This window comes from Haematobia irritans, chromosome 4 (assembly GCF_050003625.1).
Source record: "Haematobia irritans isolate KBUSLIRL chromosome 4, ASM5000362v1, whole genome shotgun sequence".
Lineage (NCBI taxonomy): Eukaryota > Metazoa > Arthropoda > Insecta > Diptera > Muscidae > Haematobia > Haematobia irritans.
The window spans coordinates 149,693,470-149,711,330 of NC_134400.1; the positions used below are offsets into that span (position 1 = coordinate 149,693,470).

General features: G+C 28.4%; 1 protein-coding gene across 17 annotated transcripts in view; it reads left to right on the plus strand.

Annotated features, from left to right (window-relative positions):
• Positions 1–17,861, plus strand: part of Svil (Supervillin) — a 1,072,938-nt gene that overhangs the window by 632,782 nt on the left and 422,295 nt on the right. For 15 of the 17 annotated variants that reach the window (XM_075304572.1, XM_075304568.1, XM_075304567.1 and 12 more), the window contains 3 exons: positions 7,338–7,976; positions 14,727–15,367; positions 15,434–15,533. The exons of 1 other annotated variant lie outside the window; for it this stretch is intronic. In XM_075304572.1, coding sequence (XP_075160687.1) covers positions 7,338–7,976; positions 14,727–15,367; positions 15,434–15,533 — 1,380 coding nt within the window. The remainder of the gene's footprint in view (positions 1–7,337; positions 7,977–14,726; positions 15,368–15,433; positions 15,534–17,861) is intronic. One more of the 17 variants, XM_075304574.1, reaches the window with a different exon arrangement.

A 17,861-nucleotide genomic window follows, 5' to 3' on the forward strand; every position in this document is an offset into this window, starting at 1 on the left:
AATAAAATTTTGGCAAAATTTTCTATAAATTCAATATTAAATATTTCTTTCGAATAAAACAACATTTTATTTCTACCACACACAATATTTGATCAACAACTTCTTAATTTGGTAAATTTTTTAACGGAGCTAATATCGTCAGTTTTGGGGCAAAAATCGAAAATTTGGCATTTGCTATTTTTTTGAGGCAAAAATCGTCAAAATGCCGATAAATCGGCAAAATTGTCAGTCTTGGTTAGTGAATATGTTTGCTACACCCAAAAAGAAACGAAAAAATAGAAAGACATATGGTAATAATGCTCAAGGTCGGCCCCAGAGTCGATCGAGCCATGTCCGTCCATCCATCTGTAAACACATGTTTGTGATGAATGTCTAGGTCACAAATTTTAGCCCAATCGACTTCAAATTTAGCACAAATATGTGTTTGGAGTCGGAATAGAACTTTATTGATTTTGGACGAAATCGGTTCAAATTTAGGTATAGCTCCCATATATATCTTTCGCCCGATATGCACTTAATTGACCCCAGAAGCCAGAGTTTTACCCTGATTTGCTTCAAATATAGCACAAGGCGTACAATTAAGAGTGTCGTAGAATGTGCCAAACTTGGTTGAAATAGGTTCAGATTTAGATATAGCTCCCATTTATATCTTTCGCCCGATTTAAACTCCTAACATATTACCATCGGCAATTATTATTTCATTCCGATTAACTGGAATTTTTCAGTTTGAGCAAATATGGCCAAAATCAAAGCAAATATGGCCAAAATCTCCACATTTTATTTGTAAAATCACCACTGCAAAAACAAAACCTTTTAAAAATGAAGAAAATTTATTCATAAAAATTCCTTTCCTCAAATATCTATCGACCGATAAATCGTAAAGATACTTATGCGAAATTGCATAAAAATGACTAGATTTTAATTTCTCATATTTTTTTTACTAACATTGGAGTCTAGAGATTTTCTAAGAAGTCTAAAATAGTTGGTCCAAATCGGTTCAGATTTAAATGTATGTATATGGGAATATAAACTTTTATATATACTCGTATATAGCACCCAACAAATTTAAAGGATTTCAGATGGTATCGAAAATGTAGATCTCCAAATTAATGCAGGGTATAATATAGTCGGGCCCGCCCGACTTTAGACGTTTCTGACTTGTTTTTGATTGGAATGTTTAAATATTGAAAAGTTTTTATCGGGTTGAATATTCTCTTTTTTTGGCAGTTATTTTTTGTATACACTAGGTTAGGTTAGGTTAGGTTAGGTTAGGTGGCAGGCCGATGTATCAGGCTCACTTAGACTATTCAGTCCATTGTGATACCATATTGGTGAACTTCTCCCTTATCACTGAGTGCTGCCCGATTCCATGTTAAGCTCAATGACAAGGGACCTCCTTTTTACAGCCGAGTCCGAATGGCGTTCCACATTGCAGTGAAACCACTTAGAGAAGCTTTGAAACCCTCAGAAATGTCACCAGCATTACTGAGGTGGGATAATCCACCGCTGAAAAACTTTTTGGTGTTTGGTCGAAGCAGGAATCGAACCCACGACCTTGTGTATGCAAGGCGGGCATGCTAACCATTGCACCACGGTGGCTCCCTAAATATGACATTCGAAGAGCACATAAAAAAAAATACTGACCAAAATTGAAAACGCTTTGACTTCGGTTAATCGCCATTATTGTTGTGAAGATTTTTGGCTTAATGCCGAAGCCGAATATTTGGTCGAGCTGTGACTAATTTGAACCGTATCTGTAATTCAAAATTTCCTGGTATATCTCTTTTTTTCAGTGTACAAACAATTTTTGTACTATACATGATAAAGATGATTACTTTTGTCAATATTATCTTTGGTTTTGTTTTCTGGCCTCTTCGTCATTCCTCAATTTTGTTTTTTTTTCTGTTTTCATAAATTTCAAACTCACTCACTTCGATAACATTCAATGTCTTTACGAAGGAATGCCAAATCATTAACAACTGTACAATGGTATTTAATGAAGAAAAAACCCAAATATTCATTTATCAAAAAAATGAAACAAAATTACGGCTGGGATTTCTTTTTCCTCAAATTGTTAACTTTTGAAAGGCTAATAGATCTTACTTATTTTGAGAACATCATTAATGGCATTTAAGAATTTTTGTCAGTAGTTGGTGAACCAAATTTTGAGATTATTCAGGGCAGTGTATTTTTAGTTTTGCTAAGAATGAAGGGAAATGATCATTAGAACAGTTAGATGTTAATTATGGAAACCACTATTTTGTACTTTGACGTACTGGGAGTAGGTTTCGTGGACATAGGCAAGTAATAACCTAAACCTACTAAATCACTGCAAAAAAACACAAAACTTTGACCTTAAATTTAGGACACTAAATTTGCTTATTTGTAAATGTCTAAATGCACGATGATTCGTTTATTTCGGTATTACAAATGTGGGAGATATTATAGATTATATATTTCTGAAAGCGAAGGAACATAAATCCGTTTATGAATTTTCGATTCAACGTCATCTATATGAGAAAATGAGTTATATACGAATACACACAAATGTGGATATAATCATCAATTGAAATCAAGAATTACTGCCTTCGGTTTTCTGTAGGCCATAGAATGTGGCTGATGTTTATTTCAGCCAACTTCAGGTTGCTATCATTTTTAAACCAGCTCGTCTGAAATCTGACCGATTTATTCCAGTGAAAGTTTTTATTTCCCATTTTTAATTTTTTCTGCCTGAGATTTCTAGCCACGGTTGCCACAATAGGTAGATTTCTACCAAAAATGGTAGAAATTTGAACAAAATTTTCTATAGAAATAAAACTTTAAGTAAATTTTCTATAGAAATAATATTCAAACAAACTTTTCTATAGAAATAAAATTTTGAAAATATTTTCTATAGAAATAAAATTTTGACAAAATTTTCTATGGAAATAAAATTTTACAATTTTGGGATTATTTGTTTGGCTTGAAGCTTGAGGTCATGGACTAATGAAAAATGCTGGTGTTACTTTTACTGTTTATTGAAATATTTCTGTTCTCGGATATTTCGATACACCATCGGTGATCATCTTCAGCGAGATATTATCTATAAATTGTAATAATCCATAGATAAATATCCGATGGTGTATCGGATATTTCGATACACCATCGGTGATCATCTTCAGCGAGATATTATCTATAAATTGTAATAATTTAAATATTTTACAATATTAATTATTTATTTTACAATATTAAATTATTACAGTTTATAGATAATATCTCGCTGAAGATGATCACCGATGGTGTATCGAAATATCCGATACACCATCGGATATTTATCTATAAATTTTAATAACTTTACAATATTAAATTATTACAATTTTTAGATAACATCTCGCTGAAGATGATCACCGATGGTGTATCGAAATATCCGAGAACAGCAATATTTCAATAAAAAGTAATGAAAAACATTAACACCAGCATTTTTCATTAGTCCATGACCTCAAGCCAAACAAATAATCCCAAAATTGGAAAATTCCAAAGGTCAACTAACCAAGCTAAACATGAAAAAAAATGTTGATTAAATTTTCTATAGAAATAAAATTTTAACAAAATTTTCTATAGAAATAAAATCTTGACAAAATTTTCTATAGAAATAAAATTTTAACAAAATTTTCTATGGAAAAAAAAATTTTGACAAAATTTTCTTAGAAATGACAAAATTTTCTATAGAAATAAAATTTTAACAAATTTTTCTGCAGAAATAAAATTTTAACAAATTTTTCTTTAGAAATAAAATTTTGATAAAATTTTCTATAGAAATAAAATTTTGACAAAATTTTCTATAGAAATAAAATTTTAACAAAATTTTCTATAGAAATAAAATTTTGACAAAATTTTCTATGGAAATAAAATTATGAAAAAATTTTCTATGGAAATAAAATTTTAACAAATTTGTCTGCAGAAATAAAATTTTAACAAATTTTTCTATAGAAATAAAATTTTAACAAATTTTTCTATAGAAATAAAATTTTGACAAAATTTTCTATGGAAATAAAATTTTAACAAATTTTTCTATAGAAATAAAATTTTAACAAATTTTTGTATAGAATTAAATTTTAACAAATTTTTCTATAGAAATAAAATTTTGACAAAATTTTCTATAGAAATAAAATTTTGACAAAATTTTCTATAGAAATAAAATTTTGAGGAAATTTTCTATAGAAATAAAATTTTAACAAAATTTTCTATAAAAATAAAATTTTGAGAAAATTTTCCATAGAAATAAAATTGTGAGAAAACTTTTATAGAAATAAAAATTTGACAAAATTTTCTAAAGAAATAAAATTTTAACAAAATTTTCTATAGAACTAAAATTTTCTATAGAAATAAAATTTTGACAAAATTTTCTATAGAAATAAAATTTTGACAAAATTTTCTTTAGAAATAAAATTTTGACAAAAATTTCTATAGACATAAAATTTTGACAAAATTTTCTATGGGAATAAAATTTTGACAAAATTTTCGATAGAAATAAAATTTTGACAAAATTTTCTATAGTAATACAATTTTGACAAAATTTTCTATAGAAATAAAATTTTTGACAATATTTTCTATAGAAATAAAATTTTCTATAGAAATAAAATTTTGACTAAATTGTCTATAGAAATAAAACTTTAAAAAAATTTTCTATAGAAATAAAATTTTAACAAATTTTTCTATAGAAATAAAATTTTTGTCGTTTTTGATTTCAGCTTAAAACCATGCATTGACTAAACTACTAGTGTAGCTTAACCAACAGAGGAAAAGAACGTTTGTCAAATTTATTTGGGCAAAGCCCTATAGACTGCAAGATGGTTGGATGGACGCACGTTTCGGAATTACCACATTCCTCATCAGCATCCTCTACTTGCAGCAAAACTATCAACCAATAATCAGAATGAATTCAGGCAGTTCATTAAACACAACAATGAAATAAAAATTTGACAAAATTTTCTATAGAAATGAAATTTTAACAAATTTTTCTATAGAAATAAAATGTGGACAAAATTTTCTATAGAAATAAAATTTTGACAAAATGTTCTATAGAAATAAAATGTGGACAAAATTCCGAAACGTGCGTCCATCCAACCATCTTGCAGTCTATAGGGCTTTGCCCAAATAAATTTGACAAACATTCTTTTCCTTTGTTGGTTAAGCTACACTTGTAGTTTAGTTAATGCATGGTTTTAAGCTGAAATCAAAAACAACAACAATGATTTTGACAAAATTTTATATAGAAATAAAATTTTGACAACATTTTCTATAGGAATAAAATTTTGACAAATTTTTCTATGGAAATAAAATTTAAAAAAAATTTTTGTAGCAATAAAATTTGGACAAATTTTTCTATAGAAATAAAAATTTGACAAAATTTTCTATAGAAATAAAATTTTAACAAAGTTTTCTATAGAAATAAAATGTGGACAAAATTTTCTATAGAAATAAAATTTTGACAAAATGTTCTATAGAAATAAAATGTGGACAAAATTTTCTACAGAAATAAAATTTTGACAAAATGTTCTATAGAAATAAAATTTAGCAAAATTTTCTATGGAAATAAAATTTTAACAAAATTTTCTATAAAAATAAAATTTTGAGAAAATTTTCCATAGAAATAAAATTGTTAGAAAACTTTTATAGAAATATCCGATAGAAATAAATTTTTGACAACATTTTCTATACATTTGCTAAAATATAATTGTATCACTTACTGTTTAATTACTGTTCTATAGAAATAAAATGTGGAAAAAATTTTCTACAGAAATAAAATTTTGACAAAATGTTCTATAGAAATAAAATTTAGCAAAATTTTCTATGGAAATAAAATTTTAACAAAATTTTCTATAAAAATAAAATTTTGAGAAAATTTTCCATAGAAATAAAATTGTTAGAAAACTTTTATAGAAATAAAAATTTGACAAAATTTTCTATAGAAATAAAATTTTAACAAAATTTTCTATAGAAATAAAATTTTGACAAAATTTTCTATAGAAATAAAATTGTTAGAAAACTTTTATAGAAATAAAAATTTGACAAAATTTTCTATAGAAATAAAATTTTAACAAAATTTTCTATAGAAATAAAATTTTGACAAAATTTTCTATAGAAATAACATTTTCACAAAATTTTCTATAGAAATAAAATTTTGACAAAATTTTCTATAGAAATACAATTTTTACTAAATTTTCTATAGAAATAAAATTTTGACTAAATTGTCTATAGAAATAAAATTTTAACAAATTTTTTTATGGAAATAAAATTTTAACAAATTTTTCTATAGAAATAAAATTTTAACAAAATTTTCTACAAAAATAAAATTTTTGGCAAAATTTTCCATATAAATAAAATCTTGAGAAAATTTTCCATAAAAATAATATTTTGAAAAAATTTTCCATAAAAATAAAATTTTGAGAAAATTTTCCATAGAAATAAAATTGTGAGAAAACTTTTGTAGAAATAAAATTTTAACAAAATTTTCTAAAGAAATAAAATTTTGACAAAATTTTCTGTGGAAATAAAATTTTAACAAAATTTTCTATAGAAATAAAATTTTAACTAAATTTTCTATAGAAAAAAAAATTGACAAAATTTCTATGGAAATAAAATTTTAACAAAATATAGAAATAAATTTTTGACAAAATATTCCATAGAAATAAAATTTTGACAAAATATCCGATAGAAATAAATTTTTGACAACATTTTCTATACATTTGCTAAAATATAATTGCATCACTTACTGTTTAATTACTCCAGTTAAATTTTCTTAGTTGTCGTTAGTAATTGATACTATAATTTCTGTGATTAACTCTAGTCATTCTATTTCTGAACCATATTTCATTCATCAGACATCAATATCCAAGAAACAAGACGGCTAGTTTTGATTGTTAAAATCTATTATGATAATTTTGTTATTTTTACAATATCTTTTCCAACTATGTAAAATAAAATTAAAAAAAAATGTTTATTCATATAGAGTAAGGTGTTCGTTTTTTGTCAATGCAATGAATACATAATTTTATATACAATACATTTTAGAAATAAAGGCTTGATCTTAAATGCTATTCGAACTTCTAACTACAATTTCTAAATATTATTTTTGTTATTTATTTTATTTCGAGGTAATTTTATATTCTTGTTGATTTTTTACTTAATAGTTGATCAACATTTACAATACAAAGCATTTTGTCATTGCTGCAATTTATGCAAATATCCTCAAAATAATTGATCTACCTTTATTGTATAGTTATGAAAGAAGAAAAGAAAAACAAAACAAATAATAATTTATAAATTATAATTAATTCAACGATGAATTTCTTTAGCTTCCCGGTCCTCTCTAACAACTGATCTTAATTCAGTGAACCTTGCTAGTACTGAAAATACACAATTCGATAATGCTATGGATGACCATCAACATCAGAATCATCATTGTGAAAACCAGCTTGCTTGTAAATACACGGGTCCATCACTATCACCCAGTAAAAAGCATCAAGCACCAACATTTGTCTCATGCTTCAATAATACTCCGAATGTGGGTTGTAACTATGCCACGCCCACGACTTCGTCAGTGCTTAAGCAACGTAAGCAATCAGAGAATTGTGTATTACCCAAAAATCGGAAATGCCCTCTATCACCGCTCCTAATACCACCAGCTGGTAAAGCACCGCCAACTAATACTAATGCTTGCACCCACACTATCATGTTATCACATGCAACACCACCCCTATCACTTTATCCATATGAAGCAAAATTTCAATCGTGGCCCGAATCGCCACATCCGCATCAGCAACAGAACTGTTCACCAGGAAAACATAGCCCCATACAGGGTTGCTGTTTTGCCCGTTCCAACAATACAATACGTCCATCGTCCGACTCCTCTACGGCCACGCTCAATTATAGTCCAATGTCAGTGCAGTTAGTGCGTACAACGAAAACCACACGTTTACGTGCCGCAGCACTGGGTGAGTTGCAAGTCTAGCACTCTTGTTTTCCTTTTTTTATTTGGAACTAATAACCCAATCTAATATCTGAAATACCATTAGGTGATGATGAGATGGAATTAATTTATTGAAATAGTTTAGTTGCTGACATGAAGTTTCCCCTTCGATCCTATTAATTTCTAACAGTTCAATCTGTTACATATTTTTTCTAACAGTGTACATAAGTCTTAGACTTTATTATCTATTTTTAATAATCACCCTTGCTACTAATGATTGCTAAATAAAAATTCAACAAAAATATATTAACTGATTTTTTTGTATTTGGGATATTCTGGTGAAATTTTGTGGAAAAAAAAAACTAATTTGCTAACAAAAATAGGTATATATGGATAGATTACGATAATTATCTTAATTTCGACAGTGTTAACAGTTTTTTAAAATATTCGAAAAATGTAATATAATTATTATGCCGTTAGTGAAGAGTTTTTTTTGTACACATAAAAATTTTTCAAGTAAAATATTTTCAATTAAAATCGTAATTAAATTTAAAAACAATCTATTCCATAAATATTAATTATTTCTATTAAATATTTATTCGAATACCAACAAACAAAAATAGTTGTAATAATTATATGTTTATTTGTTCAATTCGATATCAGTGATTGATATTATCGTTAAAGCAATTGCAATTAATCCTTTAATTACTGGTGTCCACAGAAAAAAGGGCATCGTTCCAAAAAAAAATCTACTTTCCCGTTAGTAAATATTTTAAAATTAAGAATTTTATTTTATTTTTTAACACATAAAAAATTTCATCAATATTTTCCCATAAAAAGAAAATTAACCATCTAATGCCCCAATTTTTTTGCCAGCTGATTACATTTTCAATGTCAACGGCCCAAAAGCAAGAGAACTAAGCAAGAAAAATCTATACCGTAAAATTCAGCATATGCTGCAAAGCCTCTTGAATAGTATCAAATAAGTTTTCTTTTTATTTTGCCCATTTTTGTTGTCTTAAGGTGTGTTTTACTAAAAGCTTCCTTATTATATGAAGACCGCCTAGAGGCGGGCTTGGGCATTAGAGGGTTAACTATCTCGTTCGAAAATTTAACTAAATTGCATTTCACGATTAATTCAATTAACGATGATTTTTTGACACTCATTGCTCTCACCCACAACTCCGTCAAATATGTTCCCATATACATCGATCTGGATAAAATTTGTTAGACGTCTAAAAATCTATAGACTTAAAATTTAAGGCGGCTAATGTTCTGGGGTGGAATACAATATTAGTAAAAATGTATCGGAAGTATTTAAATCTGAACCAATGTTGATAGATACGTATTAGAAATATAGGCAAGTTGGAGTCATTTTTACAACGACTTAGCAGTGGCGATTTTATACGGTAAATGTGGATATTCAGCCCATTTTTGGCCAAATCAGAAAAATATATATATGGAAGCTATATCGAAACCCGATTTCAACCAAATCTTACATGCATAAAATTTCACGTAAATCGAATTACAACTTTGACCTCTGTTGTCATACGAGTGCAAATAGGATGAAAGATATATATATGGGAAGTATATCTAATTATCAACCGATGGCAACTAAAATTCGCATGTATACACACACAGAAAATATCATTAAAAGTCAGCCAACGAAAAATTTTCATTGTTACAATGAAAATATTCGTTAATAGTACGAAAAGTTACGTTATATTAACGAACAAATTCGTTGTATTAACGTATTGTTTCATTGGCTGACTTTTAACGACACATTTCGTTGATATAACGAAATTGTTTCTATTATAACTATTCGTTATAACGAAGAACGTTAATTCTACTTCCTATGAAAAGTTCCACATAAATCAGACCAAAACTCTGGCTTCTGGGGCCATATAATAAATGCATATCGGGCGAAAGACATATATAAATCTGAACCGATATCAACTGTATAGAAAATCTGAACCGAGGTGATTATTAACAAGTAAGTAAAGTAGAAAGTCGGGCGGGGCCGACTATATCATACCCTAAACCACCATTACAGAATTAGTAATCATAAGCTTTTGGGGGATAACATATAGGTCTGGGAGATAAACCGTAATTGCATATATAAGAAAAATAAGGGGTACATGTCTATGGGTGCTTTGTGTCAATCTGACTATTGCTCATAGTCAACGTTGCCAAGGAAAATGTTCGGTTTACCCTACAAGGACAAAAAAGTTCCCTACTTTCCCATACATTCCCAAACAATTTTCCCTACTATATTTTTCGTTAAATTTAAAAAAAATTACAAAACAAAAATGGTTCTAAGTACTTTATTATCTTAAAACATGAATATGCAACGTATATAACTTAGAATATACATTTGTATTACCACCACGGTTGCCACAGTTGGTAGAATTCTACCCAAATTAGTAATCTTTTTTGTTAAATCTCTATAAAAATAAAATTTTGGAAAAAGTTTCTATAAACAAATTTTTGTGAGAAATTTTTCTCTAGAAATAAAATTTTGGCAATAAATTCTATAGAAATAAAATTTTGAGAAAAAATTCCACAGAAATAAAATTTTGAGAAATTTTTTTATAAAAATAATATTTAGAAAAAAAAACATCTATAGAAATACAATTTTGACAAAATGTTCTATAGAAATAAAATGTTGACAAAATTTTCTACATGAATAAAGTTTACCACACCTTGTTAAAGATCAAGCCTTGCCGGCTTCTAATTTCCTCCTCTAGAGCCACCAAAATGTAAAAATTATTGCAAATTGTGTTGAGTGAAAATGTCCTATATTGTGGCCCTACGTTCCTACAAGACGCTAAATATTAGAAAAACCCTACATATAGGGAATTTCCCCTACTTCTAGCAACACTGACTGTGTTGATATTGCACTTACGGAGTTAGTATGCCACTAATATTGAGCCCATTATTAAAAAAGAGAAAATCGTTAAATTAGTGTGGGTAATAAATACAAATTTGTAAAAATCGAGCAATATTCTTATGTAAGAGCTACAAGTACGTATAAGTACGATCGGTTAGTACATCAAAATTTGAAATTTGAGTAACATTGGTTAATAAATAAGAGTACTATGGCCAAATTTGGGAAATTCGGGCTATACATATATATGGAAGCTATATCTAAATCTGAACCAATTTGCATAATATTTTGCAGTTTTAATTAATACCACAAAAGGTTACCTTGTGCAAGATTTGAGTAAGATCAGTTAAGAAATAAGGCCTGTATTGTCAAACATAAGGTTATTAGGGGCGAATTTTTCAAAATCGGGTGATACATATATGTGAGCTATATCTACATCTGAACCGATTTCGATGAAATTTTGCACATATAGTTAGTACTATAGAGGCCTGGATCTAGCCAACTTTTAGTAAGATCGGTTAATAAATAAGGGATCTATGGCCAAATTTGGGAAAATCGGGTTATACATATATATATATGGGAGCTATATCTAAACCTGAACCGATTTCGATGATTTTTTGCACATATAGTTAGTGCTGTAGAAGACTACATTTAGCCAAATTTGGGTAAGATCGGTTGATAAATAAGGGTTTTATGGCCAAATTTAGAAAAATCGGGCGGTACATATATATGGGAGCTATAGCTAAATCTGGACCGATTTCAATGATTTTTTGCACATATAGTTAGAGCTATAGAAGACTACATTTAGCCAAATTTGGGTAAGATCGGTTGATAAATAAAGGTTTTGTGGCCAAATTTGAGAAATTCGGGCGATACATATATATGAGAGCTATATCTAAATCTGAACCGATTTGGTTGAAATTTTGCAGACTTGAAGGGCGATATATTACCTTTTGCCAAATTTGGTGACGATCCGTTGGAAAAAAAAACGCGCAACGTGACCCCATTTGTCGAAATCGGGCAATACATATATATATGGGAGCTATATCTAAATTTGATCCGATTTCTTCCAAATTCAATACCGTTCGTTCCTTGTGCCCAAAAACCTCCCTGTACCAAATTTCATCAAAATCGGTTAATAATTGCGACCGGAATCCTGTGAACAACAAATACACGGACAGACGGACGTACGGACGGACGGACACCAAGCGCTAGATCGACTCAGGAGGTGATTCTGAGTCGATTGGTATATATTTTATGGGGTCTAAAATCAATATTTCTGGTAGGCACATTTTTTGGCCGATCAAACTTATTATACCCTGACCACTATGTGGTTTAGTGTATAAAAATAGGTGATACAGTCTGAAATTCGTGTTAGTAGATTTCTTTCAAAATCAATAGGGTGCTATTCTGTGCTATTTTTTCTCAAACAACTAAAGAATTTTTATTATTTTTAATAAATTTTCTTCAATTTGACGAAAAGTATAAACTAACATTTTGCAATTAGAAAACTATTTTAGTTAAATTTTTCTAAAATAAACCTACATTTTCTTTCATGGCGGGTTCACTTTGTTAGGGTGTACAAACGCCGATTTATCTGACATTCAAACAATAAAAAATTAATGCTATCTTCGGGCATCTTTTGTGGAAAAGAATCTAACTTTGTCATTCTGTTTGTAACACATCGAAATATTGCTCTAAGACCCCATAAAGTATACATATTCTGGGTCGTGGTGAAATTCTGAGTCGATCTAAGCATGTCCGTCCGTCTGTTGAAATCACGCTAACTTCCGAACGATACAAGCTGTCGACTTGAAACTTGGCATAAGTAGTTGTTATTAATGTAGGTCGGATGGTATTGCAAATGGACCTTATCGGACCACATTTACGTATAGCCCACATATAAACCGAACCCCAGATTTGGCTTGCGGAGCCTCTCAGAGAAGCAAATTTCATCCGATCCGGTTGAAATTTGGTACATGGTGTTGGTATATGGTCTCTAAGAACCATGCAAAAATTGGTCCATATCGGTCCATAATTATATATAGCTCTAATATAAACCGATCCGCAGATTTGGGTTGCGGAGCCTCTACGAGAAGCAAATTTCATCCGATCCGGTTGAAATTTGGTACGTGGTGTTAGTATATGGTCTCTAACAACCATGCAAAAAGTGGTCCATATCGGTTCATAATTATATATAACCCCCAAATAAACCGATCCCCAATCACAGAAAAATCACGATTGCCACTCGAGCCAAGAATAATCTACCAAAATGTTATTGCCATAGAAAATTTTGTCAAAATTGTATATTTCTATAGCAATTTTTTTTTTCAACATTTTATGTCTTTAGGAAATTTTGTCAAAATATAATTTCTATAGAAAATTTTGTCAAAAATTTATTTCTATAGAAAATTTTGTCAGAATTTTATTTCTGTAGAAAATTTTGTCAAAATGTTATTTCTATAGAAAATTTATGAAGTAGTTCATAGTTGGAGTATTTCGGAATATTTTGCAAAATCTTCCAAAACATTAAGAATTCCACCAAACATTAAAAAAAAACTGCCATTTTTGGTAGACTCGTGTTCATAATTGTATATAGCCCCCCAATAAAGCGACCCCCATATTTCAATTCTGGCTCTATAATTACCGCACTTCCCTATATACTGGTCAAGAACTGAATATATACGTATTTAATCAACCTTTCTTTTGTCTACTATATATCCCGCATCGCATCGGCCGCAACCCAAGCAATATAATTGTGGATGACCGTCTTTAATAGCCGTATATACTTGTTTTTTTTTCCCCAAAGCCTTACTGCTCAACATTTCAACATAAATGTAAAGTCTATGAGACCCCAAAATCCCTAAAAGCAACAGCATAGAAAAAAATATCACCGAAATTTTTCCAATTAATCAATCACAAAAATGAATTAGATCAATAAATTTATTAATTGACTTTGGCGATTGAGACTATCATTTCTTAAAGACATTTCAGCAGTACTATTCACAAAAAAAAAAATACAAATAAAGTTAAATTAAATTAAAATAAAAAAAAAAAAAACAATATTATACAAATCAAACAAAGATTTTCATAGAGCAAAAGAAATAAAAAGAATATGAAATAAAAAAGTATATTCAAAAATATGAGAAAACAGAAAAAAGATAACTTTTAATGATATAGAACACAACATACACGGAACATTATATACTTGCACTTAAAAATATTGTGTTAAAAAAGTTTAGTTCCAAACATATAATGTTTACACCCAAACATATGAAAAACAGTCTTTTTCGTCCATGTACTCTAGTTTGATTACTCGTTCACGTTATTGCCACCGATACATGCAGTGTGGATGCACTGCCTACTTTATTGTATACCAAAAAGCACAGCTAAACTCTTACTGCTGAAGTATTTTTTTCTGAGATGGTAAAATCTCGGGAATTCCCAAGAACGGGATCCCAGGAAAAATCCTAATATCAGGGTAAAATTAAATTTAACACTTTAATTTCATTTAATGCATCATGTTCATAAATTCTACACTTGTATGTTTATGGAGGCCTTCAAAACGGCGGAAAGAATGCTAAAACATTTCTTAGTATTTATTTGTACATATTTTTCAATTGAAGAAGTCTTTCAACATAATTATATTTTTGAATATCCCATTAAGCGAGTTTTATATGTTCAACAATTTTGGCAGGCAGTTCCTTGCTTTAACTACTAACAAATACCCTGTTGTTGTTTTGTTGTTGCGAATAATCCTAATTTAATTTTAAAATAATTTCCCCCTTAGATTCATGATCATATGCTTCTAACAATCAGTAACTAACACTAACCGCATTTTCCCTTTCCTCTCTCTCTTTTTTGTCTCCCATTCATTCATTATCATAGATAAGAAAAAAGGCGAAGAAAATAGACAGCAACAACAACTTCATACCTCTCCCACATCACCCAAGAGTCCAGCTCAACGACCAAATTCTTCCTGTGATAATAATCAATCTAGCAACAAGTCTCCCATAAGTTCAGAGGGTGAAAACACAAAAGCCCCAATGCCATCGTCCTCTTCCAGTTGTTCTTCGCCCAGTGGCCGTTCAAAGAAATTGATACCCTCTGTTTCGGTGTCAATGAAACAGAATTTGAATGAAATGCATTGCACTGCATCTAGAGCGAATAGTATGCGCTCCAATGCCAATTCACCCAAATCTCCGAAACACTCCAAAATCACACCATCAGTAGAATGTACTGTAAAAGTTCCCCCATCACCTAAATCACCACGGAAACAGCAAAGTAATGGCCAACAGCCATCACCAACAATAGCAACGGCATCTTCTCCTATAGCACCCGCCACTGTTTTGGTGGATGACATTGATGATGATTTTATGGAAATTCATGATTTGCCCATAGATGGCTCGTTACTGCGTCCGCGTTGTTCAACTATGCACAATGACACCAGAAGGTCATCATCTTCTAGTTTGGCACCCAGTAATGATCAGCCATCCTTGGAATTGAGTCCAGTGCATAGAAGTCGAAATGTAAGTACATCAAATACTTTCGTTGCTATTGAAGCTAATGATTTTTTTTATTTTGCAAAAATTTAGAATGATCGTTCGCCACGTCGTCTGGAAGAGCGCGATAAATCATCGAAACGTAAATCAAATTTGAATCGTTCACAAACCGAAGAAGCTATTCCAGATAGTGGTAAGTTAACGCAGGACTTATCTGGAAAGGATATTATTCTACAGCAACGGACTATTAGAGTAATTGGTAAAGGGTCAACTATCTCTAGTAACTCGAAGGGAAAGCTGGTTCAATGCATTGTGGTTTATCCTCCGGTTAGGTACTAATTGGAAGATAACAAACGGACCATAACAGTATTTTATAGTTGAAATGCAAAACAGTGACCATCGGTCGATCGAACAAGCGATACATATTGAAATAATCTTAAAATTTGCCTTATCGGCTTTGTGTGACCTTGTAATCTTCAAATACGACGAATCGATTTTTGATATTTTAGAAAATTGATTCAAAAATAGCCGATCTTTCATGTGATCAAAATCGTCTTTTAACTAAAAAGTCGAAAAGAAAACATTTGATTAAAAAATGGAATGTGATCTCGGTTGCCATAATTGGTAGAATCCTTACAAAGATGTTAGAATTTTTACATTTTGGCGTATTGGTAGAATTCTTAATATTTTGACAAAAAATTTATAGAAATAATTTTTTCTATAGAAATAATATTTTGAAGAAATTTTCTATAGAAATAAAATTTTAAGAAAATTTACTATAGAAATAAAATGTTTAGAAAATATTCTATAGAAATAAAATTTTGATAAATTTTCTGTAGAAATAAAAGTATTAAAATATTTGCTATAGAACTAAAATTTTGACATTTTCTATACAAATAAAATTTTAACAACATTTTCTATAGAAATTAAATTTTGACAAAATTTTCTATAGAAATAAAATTTTGACAAAAGTTTCTATAGAAATAAAATTTTGACAAAATTTTTCCATAGAAATAAAATTTTCACGAAATTTTCTATAGAAATAAAATTTTCACAAAATTTTCTATAGAAATAAAATTTTGACAAAATTTTCTATAGAAATAAAATTATGACAAAATGTTTCTATAGAAATAAAATTTTGACAAGATTTTCTATAAAAATAAAAATTTGACAAAATTTTCTATAGAAATACAATTTTGACAAAATTTTTCTATAGAAGTAAAATGTTGACAAATTTTTCTACAGAAATACAATTTTGACAAAATTTTTCTATAGAAATAAAATTTTCACGAAATTTTCTAAGAAATAAAATTTCACGAAATTTTCTATAGAAATAAAATTTTGACAAGATTTTCTATAAAAATAAAAATTTGACAAAATTTTCTATAGAAATAAAATTTTGACAAAATTTTTCTATAGAAATAAAATTTTGACAAATTTTTCTATAGAAATAAAATTTTGACAAAATTTTTCTATAGAAATAAAATTTTGACAAAAACTTCCATAGAAATAAAGTTTTGACAAAATTTTCTAAAGAAATAAAGTTTTGACAAAATTTTCTATAGAAATAAAATTTTGACAAAATTTTCTATAGAAATACAATTTTGACAAAATTTTCTGTAGAAATAAAATTTTGACAAAATTTTCTGTGGAAATAAAATTTTGACAAAATTTTCTGTAGAAATAAAATTTTTACAAAATTTTCTATAGAAATAAAATTTTCACAAAATTTTCTATAGAAATAAAATTTTGACAAAATTTTCTATAGATATAAAAAATTTTGACAATTTTTTCTACAGAAATACAATTTTGAGAAAAACTTCCATAGAATGAAAATTTTGACAAAGTTTTCTATAGAAATAAAATTTTGACAAAATTTTCTATAGAAATAAAATGTTGACAAAATTTTCTATAGAAATAAAATTTTGACAAAATTTTCTGTAGAAATAAAATGTTGACAAAATTTTCTATAGAAATAAAATTTTGACAAAATTTTCTATAGAAATAAAATTTTGACAAAATTTTCTATAGAAATAAAATTTTGAGAAAAATTTCCATAGAAATAAAAGTTTGAGAAAAGTTTCTATAGATATATGTGAGTAAGTTATCCTTTTTGTTGTAGTAATTTCCCTTGTTGGTGCAAAGTAAAATCAGTAAAACATTTAAAATAATATATAATATTGCAAATATTGAAAAAAAAGATAAAACATTATTTTTTCACACTAACCAAAAGTTTGATTGAACCAAACTTCAAAATATATATTTTTTTTAATTTGGTAGATTTTTTGTGTAAATTTCTTGCAAATATTATTATGGTAACTCTGCAAGTAACTATGAACGATATCATTTATTTTCAAAATTTTGAAAAACTCGAAAACGTAAAAATCCGATATTGGATAAAAGTTTCTATGGTAACTATTAGAGTATCTGCAGACGATATCGTTTATTTTAATATTCGGTTTCAAAGAGATACATACCTAAACATTTACATCGATCCAAAGTTTTTAATCTTTCTTTTTGA